Consider the following 25,554-nt stretch of genomic DNA (forward strand, 5'->3'; position numbering starts at 1 on the left):
AAACGGACGTCCCAACAAAACCGCCACGGCCCACGGGGCCGCTTTCCACCTGGGCAGGGCAGGGGCGCAGGGCCGCAGCGTGCCGATGCCACCAACCAAAGCCGAGTTGCCGACTCACCTCGCAAGTCGCAATCTCGCAGAGACGCATCTCCACTCTCCAGAGTCCAGTTCCAGTCCTCACCGATGGCCTCGCCAGCGATGGTCCCGCTGCGGCAGCTCTTCGTCGACGGCGAGTGGCGCCCGCCCGCGCAGGGCCGCCGCCTCCCCGTCGTCAGCCCCACCACCGAGGCCCACATCGGTGAGTGACCTGACCGCCCCCGATCGCACCCATCTCTGTTTTCTTCTATTATACTCCGTAGTAGTACTAGTTTGTTGCTTGGCCTGGCACTGATGCTGGGTCTCGCGTGCGCGCGCAGGCGAGATCCCGGCGGGCACGGCGGAGGACGTGGACGCCGCGGTGGCGGCGGCGCGGGCGGCGCTCAAGAGGAACCGCGGCCGCGACTGGGCGCGCGCGCCGGGGGCCGTCCGGGCCAAGTACCTCCGCGCCATCGCCGCCAAGGTACGCTGGTCCTCTCTGCTCTAGGCTTATTTAATTAATTGGGCGAAAAACCACTCCTGTGCCTCTATTGGTACCTAACTAACTCAGTAAAGTTAGTACTACTACCGCAATGCAGAGTGTGTGGCAACTCACTTGCGGTAGCTACTTTTGTGCTTTGATGGGTGATATGCTGACTGGACCTGTACCCTAGGAATGGTAGGAGTGAACTTCTCATTACTTACCTAAGTAAGTAGTTCAAACTTCAGAGTGGATTGAGTGTGTGACAACTCATTTGTGTGTGGTAGCTACTTTTGTGCTTTGATGGGGTTATGATACGGTGAGTTGATCTGTACCCTGGGAATGGTAGGAGTGAACTTCTCAGTACTTGTGCTATATGTGTTGGTTTCCATACACTCGATCACTGTTTCTGTGTTACATGCACAGAGGCACAAAAAGTACAAATCAAACTCCTCCAATTGTAAACCAATCTATTCAGGGGAAATCCTTATGTTCAGCTTTTGACATGAACAAACTATTGCTTTCCATCAATACAGGGTGTGTTAGCTTTAGTATGAACTCCAGTTTCAAAACACCTCAAAAGATCTCTCTCTTTAAACTTCAATTGGGAAAGTCTTGTAACATTTGGTTGGGTAATCAAAGTTTTGTTGAAATATACTCACACACGTCTCATTTTGCATGTAAAAATGTCTTCTTATTCAGGTAATTGAGAGGAAACCTGAGCTAGCTAAGCTAGAGGCACTTGATTGTGGGAAGCCTTATGATGAAGCCGCATGGGACATGGTATGTGACACACCTTGTGGAAGTGTGCAAATTTTTTTCCCTAGCTTGCAATTACGATCTGTTTGGTATTCCATTTATCAGGATGATGTTGCTGGGTGCTTTGAGTACTTTGCGGATCAGGCAGAAGCCTTGGACAAAAGGCAAAATTCTCCAGTTTCTCTTCCAATGGAAACTTTTAAATGCCATCTCCGAAGAGAGCCTATTGGGGTAGTTGGGCTGATAACTCCTTGGTATTTTCATTTCTCCCTCACCTCACTGTTATTCGTTTTTATGATCAAAACACACAGGGCAGTGGCCTGTATTCAGTAATACAGCTTCATTTCCCCTAAGATGTCAGAGTTGTATAGCAAAAAAACTTCATATTCTCTAACCATAGTGTTTTAAACCTAATTTTAGATAATTTTCCTCATCATCGTCCTGAAATATTTCCAGTGTTCATATTTGTAATCCCTATCCAGTGTTGAACAACCTCACCTATATATTCAAGTTAATGTCAAATTTATAGTTTGCTTGTGTCAATGTTTGGCCAATGTCAATAAGTATTCTTGCTATGTTGATAGAACAGTGGGCTTTGTCCTAGTACAAGTGTTGCTTCTGCTCCATAAGCCCATTATTCTGCTACTATCCTTGTTCATGTATTTGTTGGGTGGGCCATTTCAGTTTATTGTGTCTAACTGTCTATATATAAGATGTTGTGTTTCTTCATATGTTCTTGTTTTCCTTATTCTGATTCTGACTCTAAAGCATTATTCTTTGTACTTGTATTTGTGTTGCAGGAACTATCCTCTCCTGATGGCTACATGGAAGGTAGCTCCTGCTCTTGCTGCTGGTTGTACAGCTGTGCTAAAGCCATCTGAACTGGCGTCTGTGTAAGTATTAGCATGTTATAATGAGTTCATGCTATAAGCAACGGCATTTGAAATGCCTACCTTTTGAATTACCAGGACTTGTTTAGAGCTTGCTGATATCTGTAAAGAAGTCGGTCTTCCTTCCGGTGTCTTGAACATTGTGACTGGATTAGGTCCTGATGCTGGTGCTCCTTTGTCAGCGCACCCAGATGTTGATAAGGTGAACTGTTCTGCATATAATGACATAATCATGCATGAGCATGACACATAAATGAAAATGTTATTCCTCATAGCATCAGTTTTCTGTGTATTCAGGTCTCTTTCACTGGGAGTTTTGAAACTGGTAAGAAGATTATGGCGGCTGCAGCTCCTATGGTCAAGGTTCGTCTGTGAATTTATGTTTTATTTCTAGTAATAATGCACTGTGCCGTGTTGTTTTTGCTCTCTTTTAGTTGATAAAATCATCAGAAGTATAATTTGAATACCCTATTTTTAAGAGGAAATTCTATTGCATTCCTTAACATTGCATTTTTCTTGACAGCCTGTTACACTGGAACTTGGTGGAAAAAGTCCTATAGTAGTATTTGATGATGTTGACATCGACAAAGGTACATGTATATTCTAAGGCTTACTAAATTCCTAAATTTCATTGGTATTTGTGGATTGTTGCAGTTTGCAAAGAATTTAATTGATCAGAATGCTAAACACCTAAACCCCTTAATGCGCTTATGATTTGTAAAATACAGTCCATAAAATTGTGGGGAAAAAACCCCACATGCTTTGCTATTGTTTTGACTAGAGTACCAGACTTTGCATTGGTTGTGTGTATCTGGCACAAAATTTAGAGATGTGGCATGCCAGTTGAATAAAAAGATGAAATGAAAAGTATTTGACGCACTATGTATATGTTACATGATTTCATATTTCATCATTGATCTTGAGAAATATAGGGCTGAATTTCTGTGGAGAACATAAGCTTTAGGGCGCGTTTAGTTTCTCAGTGAGACTTGCCTCACCCCGCCGGCATGGACTCCAAAAAACTCGCCCAGCTGAGCGAGCCGGATGCGCTCTCCGACTGTGGCATAGCTTGCACGGGAACCGAGATAACCAGCAAGGGAACCAAACGCATTCACTGGCTCAGCATCGTCGCTCAGCGAGGCTAGGCGAGCCTGAGCAGAAGAACCAAACGTGCCCTTAGTTCCAAGAAAGGGAACTTCTATAAAGTCGCTGACTCTGACTGACTTAGTTATGCTTATACTTAGCTCAATGTGGAATCACGGATTCTGCTATACTTCCATTGTTGATCCTTCCTTTTAAATATAAACAGCTGTTGAGTGGACTCTGTTCGGGTGCTTTTGGACCAATGGTCAGATTTGCAGCGCAACATCTCGTCTTCTTATCCATGTAAGTGTCCCATGTCGTTGCTGGTACTGTGACTTGAATACTTTTCACACTTAATTAATAGCTGTCAACCATAATATATTTCCTTGAGTAGTGTTGCTTTAACTTTTCCTCGCCCTGCTGTTAACTTTTGTTTGAGAAGATTGTACGATTTCAAAATCGCTCCACTGAATAAATAGCAGTATAGTATATATGTGTCCTATTGCTTAAGGTCTAGGTTTGAACTCTTCAATTCTCTATGGACTGTGTGCTTTGATCTGGTACCAAATGTATATTCTCAATGACTTTAGTTTTTTACTCCCTCTGATACCAAATGTAAGTTGTTTAGGACATTGTCACAGTCTCCAATGTGACACTTTGACTTTAGTTTTTTTTGAAAAAAAATATACTATTTAAATTGGACAGAATTATATATTATGAAAGATTTTGTCATGATGAACTAGTAACATCAACCATGTCTTGCTAATCTATGTAACTTGACATATATTGATGATTCAAGAAAGAAGTTTGACCAACTTGAATCCAAAAACGACCTACAATTGGGATCAGGAGTAGGTTAACAATGGCTATTTACCACTCTATAGTGCTCTTTCAAACAACCACACCGTTTTTTTTGAACAAACCGGCACTGATAGTGCCTCTTTCAAATCACATCTCAGTTATGTACTTCTGGTATTGTTGTCAGTAACATACTAATCAAATTCTGCCTCCAATGAAACTGTTGCAGACAAATGTTGCTAAAGAATTTAATGAGAGGATGGTTGCATGGGCCAAAAATATTAAGGTTTCGGATCCACTTGAAGAGGGTTGCAGGCTTGGGCCAGTTGTTAGTGAAGGACAGGTACTTCATGTTAACTTCATCTAAATTTAACAAGTCACCATTGACAATGCTATTATTTGTGGCTTCTTTCTGATTTGACAGTTTGGTACTTCCGACTTAGTTGCGGTACACTCTTGTTCTTGCTAGTTTCTACAGGATGTAGCTTCATCCGATTTTGAGAGGATCTGTCTTCAGATGTACTGATTGACACCACCACCTTTAGTTTTACTTTGTTACAGCAAGAGCCATGGATTAATGTTTATGGTCACATATATGACACTGGACTAGACAAAATGACACCCTAATCAACACCATCTTGGCAACCATATATATAGTTTCAGATGACCTTGTTGCTGTATAGTTGTTCATAGGAGTCTTATTCATGTTTTTGCGTTCTCAGTATGAGAAGATTAAGAAGTTCATATCGAATGCCAAAAGCGAAGGTGCTACTATTCTGACTGGAGGTGTTAGACCGGCGGTAAGGTCTGCATTTGGATTTACAAGGATCCACATGCTATAGTGAGGTAGAACTAATGTTTTATGTTTTACAGCATCTTGAGAAGGGGTTCTTTATTGAACCAACAATTATTACTGATATCACCACATCAATGGAAATTTGGAGGGAGGAAGTCTTTGGTCCAGTCCTGTGTGTGAAAGAATTTAGCACTGAAGATGAAGCCATTGAACTGGCGAACGATACACAGTGAGCTACTTCTTTTTAGCACAGTTTCAACATCCTTTTGCAGGCTTTGCAGCTCATGCGCAGTCAGCTTATGAATTTACGCCACTATCCTTTTTTTGATAGGTATGGTTTGGCTGGTGCTGTAATTTCTGGTGATCGTGAGCGCTGCCAGAGATTATCTGAGGTATGTATAAGTGAAGAGGTTCACAACTTTAATGATTGCATCAGACTGATACTCAGAGTTCTCTTTTTTTTTCTTTGACTTATAATATACCTCTGTCCATGTTATCATTCATTCAGTCATTTGAAGAGTTGAAGTTGATATTCTTGATACCATGGCACTCAATTCGATTTTCGCTTTTGCAACATGGAATTCGTGCACTTGCTCTCAGAACTGTTTTCGGGTATTTCCACTGCACATCTCTAATGAAAACTTGTGCAACAGGAGATTGACGCTGGATGTATATGGGTAAACTGCTCGCAACCCTGCTTCTGCCAAGCTCCCTGGGGCGGGAACAAGCGCAGTGGATTTGGACGTGAGCTTGGAGAAGGGTGGGTAACATGGAACGACGACATTTCTAAGACGTCTAACAGATATTATGGGATCTGACTGATACTGGCTGTTTAACTGTAGGGGCATTGATAACTACCTGAGCGTCAAGCAAGTCACGGAGTACATCTCTGATGAGCCGTGGGGATGGTACCAATCCCCCTCCAAGCTGTAAACTGGCACGAAAAGTCGAAAACTTGTCTGTTTCATTAGAATAAATAAAATATATCTTGGATGCCATACATAACGAACCCGTGTATGAAATTGCATTGTGAAAAAGGCACATCTGCGGAATAAAGGTCAGAGTTGAGTTGAGAGAATTCCTTGTATGCCTTAGAACATTATACCAATCCCTAGTATGCCATCGAGAATTTAGAGTTTCCTCTAATGGCACTAGTTAAGTTTAGCTCACCCTTGAGTGCCACTCCCATCAGATAGATGCTAGCTTAGTGGAAAAAAAGATTGATCTATCTGTCTTCTTTCTTGCTGCTCTTTTCGCTCTCAAATCAATTGACATCTATAAAAATCAAGAGCTTCACTGAATTCCCAGGGTAGAGTTGTTGCTATCATGTATTCTTGGTCGAATCAAATCACTCGGACCAGCTTAATTGGTAATTTATGATCATCGTTTTCGCAGTACAGTACTGAAAGCATGCTACAAATAGCATCGAAAGATGTGGTAATGTTTCTTTGTACAAAATTCTAAAACTGGGCACAAGGGAAAAAAACCTGATCTCATGCAAAAACCTTGAAGCGACCTGTGCCATCAACTATGCCCAAGCTCTTTGCAACTCTTCACAAGATCCCTGTAGTTGTCCAGACGATGTAAAAAAACTGTAATCAAAATGACGTAATTTAGAAGAAATTAGAACAAAGAGAGAAGTGGGCTACATCCTACACGGACTCGGACCGCAACGGAATACAGGTGCAGAGCATCGCCAGTGGTGAGTCGGTTCATCAGGCAAAAAACTGACATGCGTATGTTGTTTGGTTTGACTCGTGCTTCTGTTCAGGGCTGTTTGGATCACAGGAATTCCAAAAGAATTCTAAAGAAATCACCGTTCCTATATTTTTCTCCCGTAGGAGTGTTTGGAATGGAGGATTGATCACTTCCTTTCTAAGGGAAAGTTTCCTATGCTTGTACATTTTGTAGGAAAACTAACATCCAGTTGTAGCTATTGGTTTCTTTCCTTCACGAAGTCCAAGACAATGAAGCACAGTAGTGTATGTTTGTTGGCCTGCAAGCTGGTCAGAACCTTGTACAAAAGTCTAATCATATGTGTTAATATCAAGTTAGAGCACATCTTTCGTTCGTGCGTTCCAAACACCAATGTTTCAAAGATTCCTGTGTTTTTCATTCCTATATTTTAGCACTACATTCCTATCCATTTCTTATGTTTTGTTCAATTCCTCTGTTTTGCATTCGACGTTCCAAACAGACAAATAAAAAAAATCCAAACCTCTCACGTTCTCTCTCCTAGTACCTACTCTCCATGCAAACTTTCGTCCAAACCTCTTAGGCTATCCCGGCAAGCCATAGCCTCCGCAGCTAGCGCATTCAAGCAGTGTTCATACCAAGTTGCTTTCCCTGCCATATGATCTACATGCATGTAAGACTAGAGCTCCACACCCTGATTAGAGAGCAGGATGGAAAGCAAGTGACATGATTCTGGTGGGAATTGAGGGGTTGTTTGGCAATTGGCATCGCTTCCTAGAGCAGATATATGAGTAACAACTACTCAATTATAAAATTGCAAAAAAAGGAGAGAATGGTTAGGGTCCACAACACACAATTTCTTTAATCTAAAGTTTAACTATTATGACTAGACTGGAACGCTGAGTGTGCAACGATGTGGGACTGACATGTGGGGAAAATGAGTAAATTAGCGGTCCTTGAACATCTCGTGTTCTTGTATAAGTTCAAGTACTAATGTGATATTATTATCGAGTTGAGGTACTAAAAGTGCATTTTGAGAGTATCAAGACCAAAATGAGAATGCATGACAGTTTAAGAACCGGTACTACTAGCGCTAGGACATCTGGATGGCCGGGGCATCCGGAAGTCTGCGCCTGCTGTCCGCTTCCCGCGCCATTTCAGGTTCCCACATGTGGGAACTGTGTTGTCCGGAGGCATCGTCCAAGAGCTGTCTCAAGTCGCTGCTGATCACTGCTGTAGGGGTGTGTATGCCCGTCGCCACTAGCCGCCGTGGAGGCAAGAAACACCGCCGGAAATCTAATCCACACCGATTAAATGGAGATCCGTTGCACTCGTCCGATCTACTTTTGAAACATCCAGAAGCAACACTTGAAACATGCTTCTGAAACACTTGTAAAAACACTTGAAAACCATTGCAAACATACGCAAGATAAAACACTTATAGTATATGTGTGAAACGTATGCAACATCCAGATAAACACACTTACAACAATACGTCCGAAAACACAGATGAAACATTGAGAGCAGACCTTTACAACATTACATGTACAACCATTGCAACATATGCAACATCCCGATCTACCTTTACAACATCCATCTGAAACACTTGCAACATACTTCTGAAACACTTAAAACATATGCTTGTAACATGTGTTTTCATCGCAACATATTCTTACTACTTGGGAGAATGAAGGGGCGTCGACGTGTGGAGTTCGCCGGAGGCTCGGTGCTTGTTGGCAACGGCTCGGCGGCGCTTGTAGGCGGCAGGCTGGCGGCGACGGTTGCGTGACGCGGCAGGGAGGCAGCGGCCGTGCGCCACGCCTGGTAGGGCCAGTAGCTGAGCGCCGCGCTTGCAGGGCTGGAAGTCACACGCCGTGACTCGCAGGCGGCCACGCGCCGAGACTGGGAGTGGGCAGTTGCGCACCGCACCTAGTAGGGCTGGCAGTCGAGCGCTGCGCGCGGGAGCGGACCGGAGCGAGACGTACGAGAGTGATTATTTTAGAAATGAACGAGCTGTTAATGGAGAGGGTTGTTGGGCGAGCGACACACGCTGAAGTGAGTGGAGCGAGATGTCCAAACGAACGGACGTCTTAATTGTATCGTTATCGATAAAGAAATTTACTTCACGTGCTAGGACCATGTCATCGCATAGTCAGCAATACCATGCAGCCAGCCTGTTCGTTTGGCTGTGGCTTGTCGTAAACAATCGTAAATTTTCAGCCGGAACAGTATTTTTCTCTCACACAGACCAATAGTATTTCTTCACAAACCAGCAACGATACGAACCAGACAACCGAACATGCTGACACACCTGACCGTTTCAGTTGGTTGGCCGCCAAGCCAGTGCAACCGTTACGTTCCAACTCAAAGGCGGCGTCAGCCTCGTGATCGTGCAACTGCAGCAGAGCACGGGTCGCCGAATCCTTTCCAGCTCTCGGCCGGCGGCTGGCTGCCCGCTTGAAATACAGAAATAGAGCCCAGGCCACTGCCCGCCGGTGGCCCGTGCCCGGGGCCAGTTTGTCCGCACCTGCACCCGAGACCTGCTCTGCCGCGCCGCCGCCGTCCTACGCAACACGCACGCACGCCGGTGGCTGGCGCGGCGCGTGCTTCGCGGAAAACCAGGCCGTACTCAGCCTCACCCCTGGCTCCGCCGCGCCCGGCCGCAATGGGACCGCCGGGGGACTCAACAGCACCACCTCCAGCCTCGGTGGCGCCGTCCTCCGCCTCAAGGTGAGGGCTCCCTCACACCCACATTGCGCAGAGCAGAGCCCCTGAATCCGCAAGCTCATTGCTAGTACAGTAGCAACTAGTGACATTTCAGCTCCAGCTTGCAGTGATTTAGTTCTTTAGATTGCACCGTAATCCTGGATCGAAGTCCCATATATTTTCAGCCTGTTCGCTCGTTAGTTTTAGCCACGGCTTATCAGTCAGTCAACAGTATTTTTTTCTCACAATAAACTAACATCAATTGAACTTATCAACCTAGAAACTAACCAGCGAACAGAGCCTTTGACTGAATTCTGCCTTCTCGGTTAATAGCAAACATATTGGCTAGCTAATTGCGTGATCCGAGTGAATTTTGACTGGGACGGACTGTAAGAGAGACAAACGAATTTTGGATGCCTGAATTTAATAGTACTACAACAAGACAAAACAACATATATGTTTGGAACACGGATAGAAATAGAATGGCCTCTGATTATTGTACATTATTGGTACCCGGTCGGTGGCAAACAACAGAAATGCCAAATCGCCAGTCTGCACGTCCGCGTCACTCTGTCCTGTAGTGCACAAATACGAAGCATGGTTTCTCATTGTGCTTTTCTTGTACCGGCTGTCGAACATTTTTCACTTTGGAGACCATTTGTTGTTAGGATTTGTAGTAATCTATAGGTGCAGATCAGTCGATAAATTTAGCTTAGATAGAGAACTTGATGATATACCTCGTCCAGTGAAATTGTGGCCATGGTGCCGGCGAGGAAGTAGCAGTAGCTTGACGCGCCCGCTAGGCAGAAGTGCAGGCGCGGTCTGGAGGCAGCGGTGAAGGCGGTGGAGCTTCCCGTCGTTCACAGCGTACCCTCATGATCGGACTAGGGTTAGGACATGGTGGGGCGCTGGCGGCTGCCGTGAACCTCGTGTTTCGAGCCCCAGCCCCCACCTCCTATTTATAGTGCTGCGCGACGGGGGCCCATCTGCCAGGAGTACGGCTGAGCGCCCCCGATCAGGGCGCGGATCAAGGGCTCAATTGGCCGTTTGATCAACTTGGTGGAGATCAATCTAACATTCTCCCCTTTATCTCACCTTATGACTTAAACTCAACTTATTTTATTATTTTTTCCATTCCATCACAGATCAGTGCATAGAGCGTGTCTCATCGTCACGGTCAGTTGCCATTAGATTTAACAGCTACAATGCACCTCTCTGTTTTGAAACAGATCCTTAACTAGGCCCTTAGTATCTAGAAATCATAGACTTTTTCATAAACCCATATCGACTGTGTGTGCTGGGTGGTTAGCCTTTGATAAGCGGATCCGCAAGTACTTGTTTGGTACTTATATGCTCAATGCTTTCAAAATGATTCTAGATTTTCTCTTTTACAACATATAATTTAATGTCAATGTATTTGGCAGCACACTTGATCTATTGTCTTAGGAGTTAACTACTTTAAATGGTTATTGTTGTTGACTACTATTGTTAAATCCGGATACATATTTCCTTAATCACTTTTGCCTGTTCCTGAGGCCTTATGATAAGCTATACTATGGTATGCAACGTTGATGACACCACAACTATTTCATTGGAGCTTTTCCACAATAATACTCCAACTGTGAGTGTTAGCAACTACTGTGGATTTTACTACACATCTCGCCAAAACTTAATATTTGTACCCACAACTATTTGAGAGTACTTATTCTTTCTTACTCAGCATGAGGCCTATGATACTTTGTAAAAATTGCAAAACATTCTTAACTCCATTCCAGTGATCTATATCTGGACTTTTGCCAAAATATCCTGGATACGTAAGCTATGTCAGGGTAAGTTCTTACTTGTACATTCATTAAGCTTCCAACAGCTGAAGCATATGGAATCATATTCATTTGATCCATCTCATATCGGTTCCTAGAACACTGAAAGTTCCTAAATATATTACCCTTGAATATAGAAGCAGGCGTAGGTTTACTCGCATGCATACTTTATTTCTTTAGAATCTTTTCTAAGTATGCCTTTGCGATAGTCCTAATACCCTTTTCATCTATCTCGATGAATTTCAATTCCTAGAACCAATGAGGCTTCACCAAGATCATTCAAATTAAAACTTGAGGACAAAGACTTCTTCTCCAATGACAAATTAACATTACTGGATTAAGTCCACTTTTGGTCCCTCAACTATTGGGTTCGTCTAATTTTGACCCTCAACTACAAAATCGTTTAATGCTGGTACCCAAACTGTCAAAACCGTTCATTTTTAGCACCTAGGCACGGGCGAGGCTGTTTTAACCGACGTGGAGCGAGTTTGACCACACCACGCTGGCATTGACCGCCACGTAGGACATCGGCCTTCATCTTAGTGACATGTGGGGCCCACATGTCAATCACTCATCCTCTCCCTCTCCAGCCACCGCTGTTGATGGCCTCCACCCCGTCGGCGCCCGTCGTGGCTGAGGCTGGCTACCGCGTCCTCACCCTACGCCGCACCTCTCCATGGACCCACGCGCCAGCGCCGTGCTCGTTGCCGCCATTGCCAACGACAGTGCCGAGGAGGTGCGCGACAACCTCGACCGTAGGTAGGGCGGCGCCTTCGCCTTCATCGTGCCCTCGGGCTCTGGCGACGACGGGTGGGTCACCACGCTCAGTGACCACGGTGCCGTGCTCAGCAGCCTCGCCGACTGGGTCTGGTCTCGGCTAGGCTTCACGTGCCAGTACAGGTGGAGCGTGTGCAGCGGCCTAATTTGGAGGTCCACGCCCCCGGAGATGGAGCAGAGTAGCTTGGCCACCGTGGTGGGCGTGGAGACCGCCGACTGCGGGCGCTAAGGCCACATAGGGCCATGGCACAAGAGGCCGCGTGTGCTTCCTGTTGTGAGCATGGGCGCCCTCTTCTTCTTCTTTGCCGACGCCCGGGCCCCTCCACTTCTTCTCCGCCTCGTGCGTGCAAGGCGTAGCTCTAGCCGCATTAGCAGGTAGGGGGTGGCGGTAGGATTTCACCTGCCAGCCACGATGGGGGACAGAGGGGGAAGCGGTGATTGTCTGCCACATAGGGTGCCTCACCCCCCAACGTCGACTTCGTCATGGACTTCCTCAGCGCCGACGGCTAGGAGTTCAGGCGGGACGTGGTGGTTGGGGCAAGGTTCTCGGGGCATGGATTCAAGATGGGCCTAGCCGTGGGGAGGATCCTGGTGGAGATGGCCATTGATGGTGGCTCCCAGACGACGGTAGAGGCTGACATTGACCTCGGCTTCTTCCGGATCCACGGTCGGTTTAGGCGGCGGCGGTGGGGGCACTACCGTGAGATGGAGGAGGGGATGAGTGGGTGACACGTGGGCCCCACATGTCACTATGATAGAGGTTGGCGTTCTACGTAGCGGCCAACACCAGCGTGGCGTGGTCAAACATGCTCCACATAGGACAAAAATAGCCCTGCCTGTGTCCAGGTGGTAAAAGTGAACGGTTTTGATAGTTGGGGTACCAGCACTAGACAGTTTTGTAGTTGAGGGTCAAAATTAGACGAACCTAATAGTTGAGGGGCCAAAAGTGGACTTAATCCTAACATTACTACTTTTGAGTAGGATGTCATCTATACATAGGATGTGGAAAAAGAATTTTCTATTCTAGAACTTCGCATAAACGCTATTGTCCTTCTCATTTTCTTTAAACCTAAACTTTCTTATCGTTTCGTCAACTTTAAATACTACTGTCTAGAGGCTTGTTTTAACCCATAAATGGATTTCTACAGGCGGCATCCCATACATTCTTTTTCTTCCATGACAACCTTTAGGTTGTGCCATGTAAACGTTTTTATACAAATCCCCATTGAGGAATGTCATCTGAAAGCATCTAGGACCCTAGTTGGGTTTCGGTGATTACTGACAATACGTGATTACTGTGACTAACGTGTGTTTTGCAGAGGCAACTAAGTTAAGTCACGGTAATGGAGATCGATTGGGCTATCATGGTGGTCATGCCCCTACGATGGAAATTATTTCGGTTTTCAAAGGATGGACGACAAGGTTAAGGATGGATTAGTTCTAAGTGTCGATTGGAGTTGAAGAGACACTTAGAGTAGTTTAGGACTTTGTTTTTCCTTTGGCCGTATTATTAAGGGGGTATGAACGGGTAGCTTGACCTAGGTGAGTCTAGTAAGTTAGGTGTGGTGCACACTTGCTAAATCTAGCACTAGGTAGCTCCTAAAAAGCCCTTAGATCCATTGGAGCAAACTTCATTCACGTATGATTGAGAGTTGGAAGTGAATGGAGGGTCAAATACTGACCGGACGCTGGTTCTGGTGTGACCGAACGCTGGCTCAGAGTCTGGTCAGTTCATTTGATCAAGGTGATTTCGTTTGGTGCGACCGGACGCTGAGAGGTGAGCGACCGGACGCTGGGTGCTAGCGTCCGGTCGACTCCAGTAAGGTTCCAGAGAGGGAAAATCGTGACTGGACGCGTTCGATCACAACTTAAACACTGGAGTTTAGGGAGAACTGATTGGAGCATCCGGTCACCCCGCAGAGGCACATAACGGTTCATTTTTAACACGGGTGTATAAATACTTCCTCCATTCGTGTGAGGGGGTACTTTTGCTCATTTCAACAGCTGAGAAACATCCTTAAGAGTGCCAAGAAGAGCAAGGTCCTAGTGAGGTGATTGAGATTTAAGAATCCCAAAGAGAGCCCTCATTAGTGAAAGCAAGAATAGCAAAGTGTGCATCCACCCTTCTCATTAGGCTTGTCATAGTCAAGTGAGAGTTCGTGCTTGTTACTCTTGGTGATCGCCATCACCTAGACGGCTTGGTGGTGATTGAGAGCTTGGTGATCATCCGGCAGAGCTTGTGGATGACCCAACTCAAGTTGTGAGCGGTTGTGGGTGATTCTCCACGATGGAGTGTCAAAGAATCAACCCATAGAGAGTACTTGATCCTTGCGCGGATCAAGGGGGGCTACACCCTTGCGTGGGTGCTCCAACGAGGACTAGTGGGGAGTGGCGACTCTCCGATACCTCGGCAAAATATCACCGCGTTCCTCGTTCTCTCTTTACTTTGAATATTTACTTTGAGCAATTCAATTCTTGTCATTTACATTCATAGAATTGCCATGTTAGAGTAAGATTGGAACATAGGTTGCTAAACTTTTGTGCGGTAGATCAAGAGAAACACTTTCTAGGCATAAGGGGTTAATTGGGCTAACCGTAGGACTTAATTATTGCAAAGAAATTTAGAATTACCCCAATTCACCCCCCCTCTTGGGCATCTTGATCCTTTCAATTAGTATCAGAGCCTCGTGCTCACATATTTAGGCTTAACCATCTAGAGAAAGATGTCTCATGGGGATGAACCTCCTCCTATCTTTGAGGGGGATGATTTTTCTTATTGGAAAATCCTCATGGAAGCGTACTTAGAAGCTCTAGATATTGGAATACTTAGAGCCACCTCACAAGGCTTCCTAAAACCTCAGGATGCTACACACCTACAAGGCGATGAGGTGAATTACGAGAAATGGAATGCAAAGGCTCGAAACACCATCTTTAGAGGTCTTTGCAAAGATGTGTTTAACCAGGTGAGGAACCACAAGGACGCCCATGCACTATGATCGGACATTTGTGCGCTCCATGAAGGAACTAAGAGCGAGCGTGAGGAATGCTATCATCTTGTCATGAAAAAGTTAAATTCATTTGAGATGCTTCCTAAAGAGAGTGCTAACGAAATGTACTCATGCTTGAATGTTCTTGTAGAGGAAGTCAATGAGCTTAGACTAACTCAAATACAACCATCCGACATTGTAAGAAAAATCTCGAGTGTCCTCTCCATTGACAAATATGGGCATATTGTGACTATGCTTTATCAAGGTGATCTTTCGACCGCTACACCAACACAAATCTTGGGAAAGATCAATGCTCATGAGATGTACATGCACATCACACCTCAAGATGGCTCATCCTCTACAAAGAAGAAAGAAAAAGACTTAGCATTCAAAGCTAGCCAAGAGAAGGGCAAAGCAAGAATTGAGTATGAGAGCTTAAGTGATGATGCAAGTCTTGCTCTCATGGTGAGAAGAACCATCAAGATGCTCAACAAGAGTGGCATCAAGTTTGATGGGAAGAAAAAGAAGTCTTCACTAGCTCTAGAAGAAAGCCAATCTCGGAGATGGATTGCTACAATTGTGGAGAACTTGGTCATCTAGCACACCAATGCACAAAGCCCAAGAAAGACAAGTACAAGAACAAGTACAAGGGCAAGAAAGATGACTCAAGTAATGAAGAAGAAGATGAAAAGAAGAAAAACAAGCCATACAAGAAGAAAGATGGCAAGAAGAAAGACTTCCATAAGAAGAAGAATGGAAAGGCCTACATTATCGGTGATTGGCTCACGGACATTGATTCATCTAGTTATTCATCCGATGATGATAGTGATAATGAGAAGGTGGCCGCAATTGTGATTGACTCTTCATCATCTTCACCAACACCACCGCTATCATCCTCTACACACCTTTACCTTATGGCCAAGGGTGAACAAAAGGTATCAAATGATGATGATAGTAGTAGTGATGATCATGCTAACAATGATGGTTGTGATTGTGATAGTAATGATGAAGAATTTGAATCACCTTCATATAATGAACTTGTCAAATTGCTAAACAAATATACTAGGATCATTAGAAAGATTAGAGCTAAGAATGACAAGCTAGAAGCTAAGAATGATTCTCTTTTAGCTAAATGTGATGTAGTCGAAAAGGCTAGTGTTGAGCTTAGAGAAGCAAATAATGCTATATCATCCAAACTCAAGGAGCTCAAATCGTCTAAGAAAGAGCTTAAAGAAAAACATGATAAACTTGAGAGGATACACAATAAGCTCATCACTAGCCACAACATGCTAAAAAAAGAATATACTACTCTTAAGATTAATCATGATAATCTTGTCATTGCTCAAGAATATTTATCCAATAAGCCACATGATGCTACTAACAATGTTGTTAAGATTGATATAGCTACATCATGTGATGATTTGATTATTGAGAGCATTGAGCAAAGTTTTAGTAGCAAGGGCAAGCAAGTGGTTGAGACCGATAGTTATGATGAGTATGTCAAGCTCAAGAATGACAATGAAAAGCTCAAGAAAGATCTTGAAGAGATCAAAAGCCAAAACATATTATGCTAGAAACTCTTGATCATGATGGTGATTTGATTCTTAAGAATGAGAAGCTAAAAGAAGAGAACAAGAAGCTCAAGGAAGAGAAAAATAATGATGCACTCAAGGAAGAGAACAAGAAGCTCAAATTGGAGAAAGAGCATCTCAAGATTGGATTGAGCAAGTTCATAAGAGGCAAGCACCTTCAAAGTGAGCTACTAATAAACACCGTCATGAAGATAGATAGAAGTGGCATTGGGCACATGGCAAACAAAGAGAAGAAGGCTCAAGCTCAACAACAACAACAAAAGCCAAAGCCAAAGAAGTGTTTTGAGTGTGGACAAGAAGGCCACTTTGTTCATGAGTGCCAAACTCCACCACCACAACCCTTGCCCAAATATGCTAGACTTTTCGCTTTCAATACTCATTACATGCTTAGAAAGGATTCTAGTGGGAAGATGAAAGTCATGTTCTTAGGACCTCCCAACAAGAATAGGACTAAGAGAATTTGGGTAGCAAAGTCACTTGTTGAGAAGGTGAAGGGCCCTCAACAAGTTTAGGTTCCTAAAGCTTGATCTCTTGTGTGTAGGTGAACTACAAGACCGGTGGATGTCATTGGGTAATTGATAGTGGTTGCACACAATATATGACCAGTGATCCTCGTATGTTCACCTCACTAGATAAAGAAGTAGATGGACAATAAAGAATCACATTTGGAGATAATTCAAAGGGCAAGGTTATAGGATTGGACAAAGTGGCAATATCAAATGATCATTCTATCTCAAATGTGCTATATGTTGCTATATTGAGCTTCAACTTAGATACAACAACCTATATCTAGTGAACTTCACCTCCGAAGATGCTAATTTGAAGACTTACCTATTCACCAAAACAACACTTAGGTGGCTATGACATAGAAGACTTGCTCATGTTGGGATGAGCTCACTCAAGAAGCTAATGAAGAATAATTTGGTGAGAGAGTTGAAGGATGTGAAGTTTAAGAAGGATAAGCTTTGTAGTGCATGTCAAGTCGGCAAACAAGTTGCAAATACTCATCCAACAAAAGCCTTCATATCAACCACAAGAGTGCTAGAACTTCTTCACATGGATTTATTTGGACCAACAATATACAAGAGTTTGGGAGAAAATCTTTATTGTCTTGTGATTGTTGATGACTATTCAAGATACACATGGGTATTCTTCCTTCATGACAAATCCAAAGTTGCATTATGCTTCAAGAAGTCTGCCAAGAGAGCACAAAATGAGTTTGAAGTGAAGCTAAAGAAGATAAGAAGCGACAATGGGAAAGAATTTAACAACACAAACATAGAAGCCTATTGTGATGAAGTTGGGATCAAGTATAAGGTCTCCGCAACATATACTCCTCAACAAAATAGTGTAGTTAAGAGAAAGAACCAGACATTGATCACTCTTGCAAAAATAATGCTTGATGAGTACAACACTCCTAAAGCTCTATGGGCGGAAGCTGTCAACACCGCATGCTATGCATCCAACCGCCTATTCCTTTAAAAGTTTCTTGGCAAGACACCTTATGAGTTGCTCAATGGGAAGAAGCCGGACATCTCCTTCTTTAGGGTGTTTGGTTAAATGCTACATCTACAAGAAGCGACAACACCTAGGGAAGTTTCAAAGACGTTATGATATTGGTTTTCTTGTTGGTTACTCATCAAAGTCCAAAGCATATAGAGTATTTAATTGTGCCACCGGCTTGGTTGAAGAAATATATGATGTGGAATTTGATGAATCTAACGGCTCCCAAGGAGCACATGAGAATCTTGATGATGTAGGTGATGAACCATTGAGGGAGGCTATAAAGAACATTCCGGTCGGAGACATCAAGCCTAATGATGATGAAGATGATGTACAAGTGATCAATCTATCTTCATCAAATGTGCCACAAGATGGTGATAAAGATGGGAGAGTAGAAAATAAAGACACTCATGTCTCCCATGAGCAAATGGTGACACAAGCACATGATGTTGATGCTCCACAACCTCCCCCTCAAGTGGTTGATAGAAGAAATTCACCTCTACTTCAAGCTCATCCACAAGATCTCATCATAGGGAGTCCATCAAAGGGAGTAATGACTCGCTCTCAAAAGCTTGCTTTGTTTATTGAACATTACTTTTTTGTCTCTTGCTTTTAGCCTACTAAGGTAGAAGAAGCTATTCGAGATCCGGATTGGATTAATGCCATGCATGAAGAGTTAAACAATTTTACCCGCAATGAAGTTTGGACTCTTGAAGAGCGACCACAAGGGGCAAGAGTCATTGAAACAAAGTGGGTGTTCCGCAACAAGCAAGATGATCAAGGTGTTGTTGTGAGGAACAAGGCAAGACTAGTTGCAAAGGGGTTCTCTCAAGTTGAAGGTTTGAATTTTGGAGAGACCTTTACATCGGTTGCAAGACTAGAAGTCATTTGTATCCTCCTTGCATATGCATCAAATCATAAAATGAAACTATATCAAATAGATGTGAAAAGTGCATTTCTAAATGGCTTTATTAATAAACTAGTCTATGTTGATCAACCTCCCGGGTTTGAAGACCCTAGATATCCTAATCATGTTTATAGGTTGTCCAAGGCGTTATATGGGCTTAAGCAAGCCCTAAGAGCTTGGTATGAGCGCCTTTGGGACTTCCTCATTGAGAAGGGCTTCACCATTGGGAAGGTCGACACCATACTAATCACCAAGAAGCTTGATGAATATATCTTGATTTGTCAAGTGTATGTTGATGATATCATCTTTGGATCATCAAATGAAGATTCTTGCAAAGAGTTTGATGAATTGATGTCGAAGGAGTTCGAGATGTCAATGATTGGAGAGCTTACATTCTTTCTTAGCTTTCAAGTCAAGCAAATGAGAGGAGATTTTCATCTCTTATGAGAAATATACACATGATCTTCTCAAGAGATTTAAGATGGATAAATGTAAGCTAATCAAGACACCAATGCCAACTAATGGACATCTCGACCTAGATGAGGGAGGTAACACAGTTGATCAAACTCTCTACCGCTTTATGATTGGTAGCTTGTTATATTTAACCGCATCTAGGCCCGACATCATGTTTAGTGTGTGTGTTAGATTTTAAGCTAATCCTAAGAAAACTCATTTGATTGCCGTTAAAAGAATCTTTAGGTATCTTAAGCACACACTAAGCATTGGCCTTTGGTATCCCAAAGGAGCTATATTTGAATTGGTTGGCTATTCTGATTTGGATTATGCCGGTTGCAAAGTTGATAGAAAAAGTACATCCGGAGGGTGCTATTTGCTTGGTAGATCACTTGTGTCTTGGTCCTCCAAGAAACAAAATAGTGTGGCTTTATCCACCGCCAAAGCGGAATATATTGCCACGGGTGCTTGTTATGCGCAAATACTTTATATGAAACAAACTTTGCTAGACTATGGTGTAGTTCTAGAAAAAGTAGCTCTTTTGTGCGACAATAAAAGTGCAGTAAAACTTGCAAATAATCTGGTTCAACACTCTCGCACCAAGCACATAGATATCCGCCAGCACTTTCTTAGAGATCATGTTGCAAAGAATGATATTTCATTAGAAGGTGTAAGGACTGAGGATCAATTGGTGGATATCTTCACTAAACCGCTAGATGAGGCGACTTTTTGTCGATTGCGGAATGAGCTCAATGTGCTTGACTTTAGTAACTTCACTAAAAATTGAGCTTGTGTTGTCCTTTGCATTGTATTGTAACATACAACATGTTTACTTTATGGTTATGCACTTAGGGCTTGTCTAACATGGTTAAGATAACCGCCGTAAAGCGTGTGAAGAAGCTTAACCTTAGATCAAACTTGACAAGCAACTAGATTTACTTTCAAGTATTGCATTGCATATGCATGAATGTTGCTTTGTCGTTTATCTTCAATTGCTCTTTTATTGCCTATTTTCTTAAAAAAATTATAGCCTAAGGCAAAATATTTTGAAAATTTTAAGGGTTTGAGATAGGTCACTCACATCAGTTCCAATTGGTGTTTATTTGGATCTTATTAAAGTTGGGACTTGATTGGGAACAGGCAGCATGAAGGACTTTGAAGATTTGCTGGAAAAAGAGTGACCGGACGTTGCACTGGACTCTGAAGTGCAGCGTTCGGTCAGTTCACAGGAGGTGAACGTGCTGCGATGGAGTGACCGGACTCTGCTGTTCAGCGTCCGGTCAGATGGTGGTTCAGCGTTCGATCAAGCGAAGGCGATCAAGGCAGTGAGGACTGGACTCTAGCTACATCCAGTCAGGGTTCACCGGACACGTCCGGTCATGATTCCAGGGGTTTTGGACCTCTCTAGAATCGACCGAACTCTAGGTGGTAGCATCCAGTCGTTGCCACCAGAGTGTCTGGTCAGTTGAAATCATGCGGGTTCAGGACTTGTTCTCCATTTCCTTTTCTGTCTCGTCGAGGGACCCCTTATAACCCATTCCATCGGGCCATGACCCTTATCCTGCATCCCACATCATGCCGACATCGTCGCCCGTGCAGCACTCGTGCCCTAGCCGCCACCTCCTGAGCCACCGTGTGCTCGTGTAGCTCCTGCGCCGTAGCAAGATCCAACTCCCGCGCCTCTGCTCCGCATGTCCATGCCATCACTTCATCGCACCGCCACACCCCACGCTGTCGAGCCCTAACTCCACCGCGCCCTAGCTCCACGCACTGCAGCAGTGCCGCCCAACCACTGTGCCGCCGTGCCCGAGCCTTATGCCAGCGCCGCCCCTACGATAGCAAGAAGCACCGCCGGTGCCCTAGCCACTACTCACCGCGCCTCTTCACCACAGTGCACCGCCGATCCACGCCGCATTGTCTCATCGGAACCCTAGCTTCAGTGCCTCCCCGTGGTTCCCTGATTTTCATTCATTTTCTTTTCGGATCACCGGTTTGTCAGGTAGCAAGCCCACGTTTCCGATTCCGTATCTAATGCTTGCTTCTTTGGGTTTCGTATCTCTAGATATATTGTAATTATTCATATATCCGATCTATTCTAACGTGTAGCGAGTCGGTGTTTCTGAGGTCTCTATGGCAGTTGTCAGTCATCTCGAGTCTAAGCTCGTGAGTACAGATCGAGGCTAGGCATCAGAAGTGACAGTTGGCAGTTGATCATTGTCAGCGACAGTTGTTCTTTTGAGCTTCATCAGATGGCTCATGTCAAGAATGTCAGAGGTGGTCCCGGTGATGAGGATCCGAGGCCCCCACCTCGCCTGCCTATAGATACAAAAGGCAAGGCAACGAAGAAGCTAGCGATAAAGAAGCGCAAGTACCCTGATGCAGATACAGCGAAAGTAGCTGCAGTTGCAAAGGCCGCAGAGCACGCAGAGAGAGCAGGTGCTAGGAGTGGTGTTGTTATTGTAGATCAGCTTTCACCAACACAGAGGGCTACACTTGAGCAGGTTGAGGGCCGTCATGGTGGTCCAGCTAGGACTGTTATGGTTGGAGGACGACGTGTTGTTATTGATGAGAGTCAGTCTCAAGGGGAGTCACAGCAGCAGCAGCAGCCAGCAGAGCAGACTCAGGAGGGAGAGCAGGCCGAGGAGATAGAGCAGGCATCTCAGCCATAGTTACGTCGCTTTGGTCGTACCCATGCTCTAGTCACACCGAGGCTAGAGACACAATGGAGGAGTTCTTGTCTGCCTCCTAGACCATAGGTGATGAGGACATGACACCATCGGATACGACCATTGTTTATAAGGTGAGCTCGTTCCTATATTTGCATAGTGATTTTTGGTACAATTCACTTGGTTCCACATGTACATGTCATTATTTGAATGTAGGTACAAATATGTCTCAACGTGCAAGTTCATCAAAGTTGAATTTTCGGTTCATCGGTAGCTCGACAGTGCTTCATTGGGAAGGCCATAACTCAGCCATCTGGAGTGCGATCGAGGTCAATGAGCACTTGATGGAAAGCTTGTTTGATAAGATTTCAAATAGATCTGGTCTCATCTCAATATCACATCAGCAAGGTCTCCAAACCATCAAGATATTCTGTCGCTGTTTCTGCTGGGAGCTACATTGTCGTTATGGGCTTGTTATTCATCCTTGGGACCCTGGCCCAAGTGGGAGCACACCCCAAGGACTTAGAGAACCCACCAAGAAAGCCCTTGGACGTCCTCCTCCTTGGCCACCACCTTAGGAGGCCAGCAAGGACGTCCAAGCCAAGCCGGAGGCCCAGTCCAACTTGAGTTCGAGTTCATCTCGGGCTCCAGGACCAGCGTGTAGTAAAACGGACGTCCAGGTCGCATACGAACTCTGTTTTTGATGATCCACATATGGATGGAAAGATAATTTCATAAGGAAACCAATAGAAGTGGTCCCTCATCAAAATTCTATCAGAATCAATGGGAATCATCGAAACAAGTTGATGTCCAGAATCTATCACGGCGCTGCGTCATCGTCTTTTGGGCCGTTAGGCCTTGTAACATGTTGGGACACCTTTAGGACATAAAGAGGGATCCTTGGACGTCTCTTAGGCTATATAATCAGTAGCCACCACCTACATTAGGTTTTGGGTTTTGTTTTAGATCAATCTATCATTGAACAGTCATCGTTATCGGTTTGCAAGACCCCAACTTCGAGTGCTTAATCATTCATCTGCAATTGTCACTTTAATTGAGTTGCTTTTTATCTTGTTCTTGCTTGTGTTCTTCGATTCGCAGCAGGGATTAGCCTTCTTGGCGAGGTCAACTGGATTGTGACATGGTTGATAACCAGAGGAGATATGGTGCTAAGGTTGCAGGGTTCGGGTCTTTGTGATCTAAAACCAGATCGGTGTGTCGCTCTCCGAACAAATCGTTGTTTATCTTAAAGAGGGCACCATCTTTGGGGCTGACCAAGCCAACCACTTTTCGGACGCCTCCACCAGCGAGCAAGCGACCAACAGCCTCTAGAGTTTCCGCTACACCTAAGGCACCTCCCGCACGACCTTCAGATTTAGGTAAAAATTCTTTGCAGGTGCCTACCAAGAGTTCCTCATCTGTTGCATCGACGGGACACACTTCAGGTATTCAGTGCCACCGCTGCCATGGCATTGGCCATGTGCAGAAGGACTGCCCAAGTCAGCGGGCATATATTGCTACAGAAGATGGTTACCTCAGCACCTCTAACATTGAGGATGAAGAAGACCAAGATGCAGATGAGGACGATGGTGAAGTCCTTGGTGACGAGGCCACGACGTCCTATAGGAGCATCATTGTACAGCGGGTGCTCAGCTCACAAGTCCAGCAACCTGAGAAGCTACAACGCCATAACTTGTTCTAGATTTTCTTCGTCATCAGCGACCGTCGAGCACGTGTCATTATTGATGGAGGTAGCTGCAACAATTTGATGAGTTCTGATTTGGTCAAGAAGCTTAGCTTGACCACATGTCCACACCCACGTCCATATCATATTCAGTGGCTAAATGATTCTGGTAAAGCAAAGGTAACACAAACTTGTCGAGTTTTATTTTCTATTGGTTCTTATGCTGATTCTGTTGATTGTGATGTGGTACCTATGCAAGCTTGTTCACTCTTATTGGGTCGTCCTTGGGAATATGATAATGATGCTACACACCATGGTAGAAGTAATAAATACACTTTTGTGCATAAAGGAAAGAAAATTACTTTGGTACCTTTGATCCCTGCTCAAATTGTACAAGCTGATAGAGAACGTGTTGTTAGTTTGAATGATGTTCAATCTGAAAATCAGCAAGTTGCTAATTCTATTTTCCCACCTAAAAAGGATAAGTCTACATCTATTTCTAAGGCTGAGGGGATTAAATTGAAGGGTGGTGTTATGCTTGCAACAAAATGTGACTTTGCTGAAATTTCTGATGATGATATTTGTTATGCTTTGGTATGCAAACGAGCTATGTTTTCACTTGATGATATTGTTAGCTCGGTACCTCTTGTTGTCACTAACCTTTTGCAGGAGTATGAGGATATTTTTTCTAGCTGAGATACCCCCGGGGCTGCCACCTATGAGAGGGATAGAGCATCAAATCGATTTGATTCCGGGAGCGACCTTGCCCAACCGAGCTGCATATCGAACCAATCCTGAGGAGACTAAGGAAATTCAGCGGCAAGTCCAAGACCTTTTGGACCACGGGTATGTACGTGAAAGCCTTAGTCCTTGTGCCGTTCCTATACTTTTGGTTTCTAAGAAAGATGGAAGTTGGCGTATGTGTGTTGATTGTAGAGCCATCAATAATATTACTATTCGGTATCGTCATCCTATTCCTAGGCTAGACGACATGCTTGATGAGTTGTGTGGTTCTATAATTTTCACTAAGATTGACTTGCAAAGTGGCTACTACCATATTAGAATGAAACTTGGAGATGAATGGAAAACTGCATTTAAAACCAAATTTGGGTTGTATAAGTGGTTAGTTATGCCTTTTGGTTTGACAAATGCACCTAGCACTTTCATGCGCTTAATGAATGAGGTTTTAAGAGTTTTTATTGATCATTTTGTGGTAGTTTACTTTGATGATATATTGATTTACAGCAAGTCTTTTGATGAACATATGGATCACTTACGTGCTGTTTTTAATGCCTTACGTGATGCACGTTTATTTGGTAACCTTGAGAAGTACATCTTTTGCACGGATCGAGTTTCTTTTCTTGGCTATGTTATAACTCCACAGGGAATTAAGGTGGATGAGATAAAAATTGAAGCCATAAAGAGCTGGCTAGTTTCCCAAACCGTCACATAGGTGAGGAGTTTTCTTAGTCTTGCAGGATTCTACCGTCGCTTCGTCACAGATTTTAGCACCATTGCTGCCCCATTGCATGAGTTGACGAAGAAAGGAGTGGTGTTTCATTGGGGAGAGGCACATGAGGAGTCCTTTGACACTTTGAAGGACAAGCTTACACACACACCATTGCTGCAACTTCCAAATTTTGGTAAGACTTTTGAGCTAGAATGTGATGCTAGTGGAGTTGGCATTGGTGGTGTTTTGATGCAAGATGGTAAACCTGTTTCTTACTTTAGTGAAAAATTGCATGATCCTATTCTTAATTATTCCACATATGATAAAGAATTGTATGCACTTGTTTGTTCTTTAGAGACGTGGCGTTATTATTTATGGCCTAAAGAATTTGTTATTCATTCTGATCATGAATCGCTTAAGTATCTTCGCTCT

The 25,554-nt window shown here is 44.1% G+C and overlaps 1 protein-coding gene across 1 annotated transcript; it reads left to right on the forward strand.

Annotated features, from left to right (window-relative positions):
- Positions 1-107: 107 nt before the first annotated feature.
- LOC136473398 (aminoaldehyde dehydrogenase 1a) lies at positions 108-5,960 on the forward strand. The gene is made up of 15 exons (XM_066471048.1): positions 108-298; positions 417-559; positions 1,259-1,339; positions 1,421-1,569; positions 2,116-2,208; positions 2,284-2,407; positions 2,503-2,568; positions 2,729-2,795; positions 3,515-3,591; positions 4,316-4,429; positions 4,809-4,886; positions 4,960-5,111; positions 5,214-5,274; positions 5,536-5,642; positions 5,725-5,960. The coding sequence occupies exons 1-15, from the start codon at positions 184-186 to the stop codon at positions 5,813-5,815; spliced, it is 1,518 nt and encodes a 505-aa protein (XP_066327145.1). The 5' UTR covers positions 108-183; the 3' UTR covers positions 5,816-5,960.
- Positions 5,961-25,554: the final 19,594 nt, after the last annotated feature.

The sequence above is a fragment of the Miscanthus floridulus genome, chromosome 8 (genome assembly GCF_019320115.1).
Source record: "Miscanthus floridulus cultivar M001 chromosome 8, ASM1932011v1, whole genome shotgun sequence".
Lineage (NCBI taxonomy): Eukaryota > Viridiplantae > Streptophyta > Magnoliopsida > Poales > Poaceae > Miscanthus > Miscanthus floridulus.

What these genes read in the sequence shown, in the direction of transcription:
- LOC136473398 (XM_066471048.1), top strand. Translation starts at nt 184, where the DNA reads ATGGCCTCGCCAGCGATGGTCCCGCTGCGGCAGCTCTTCGTCGACGGC. An exon ending in CCATCTGAACTGGCGTCTGT is followed by an intron (nt 2,209 to 2,283) that starts GTAAGTATTAGC and finishes TTGAATTACCAG; the next exon opens with GACTTGTTTAGAGCTTGCTG. An exon ending in CTGCAGCTCCTATGGTCAAG is followed by an intron (nt 2,569 to 2,728) that starts GTTCGTCTGTGA and finishes TTTTCTTGACAG; the next exon opens with CCTGTTACACTGGAACTTGG.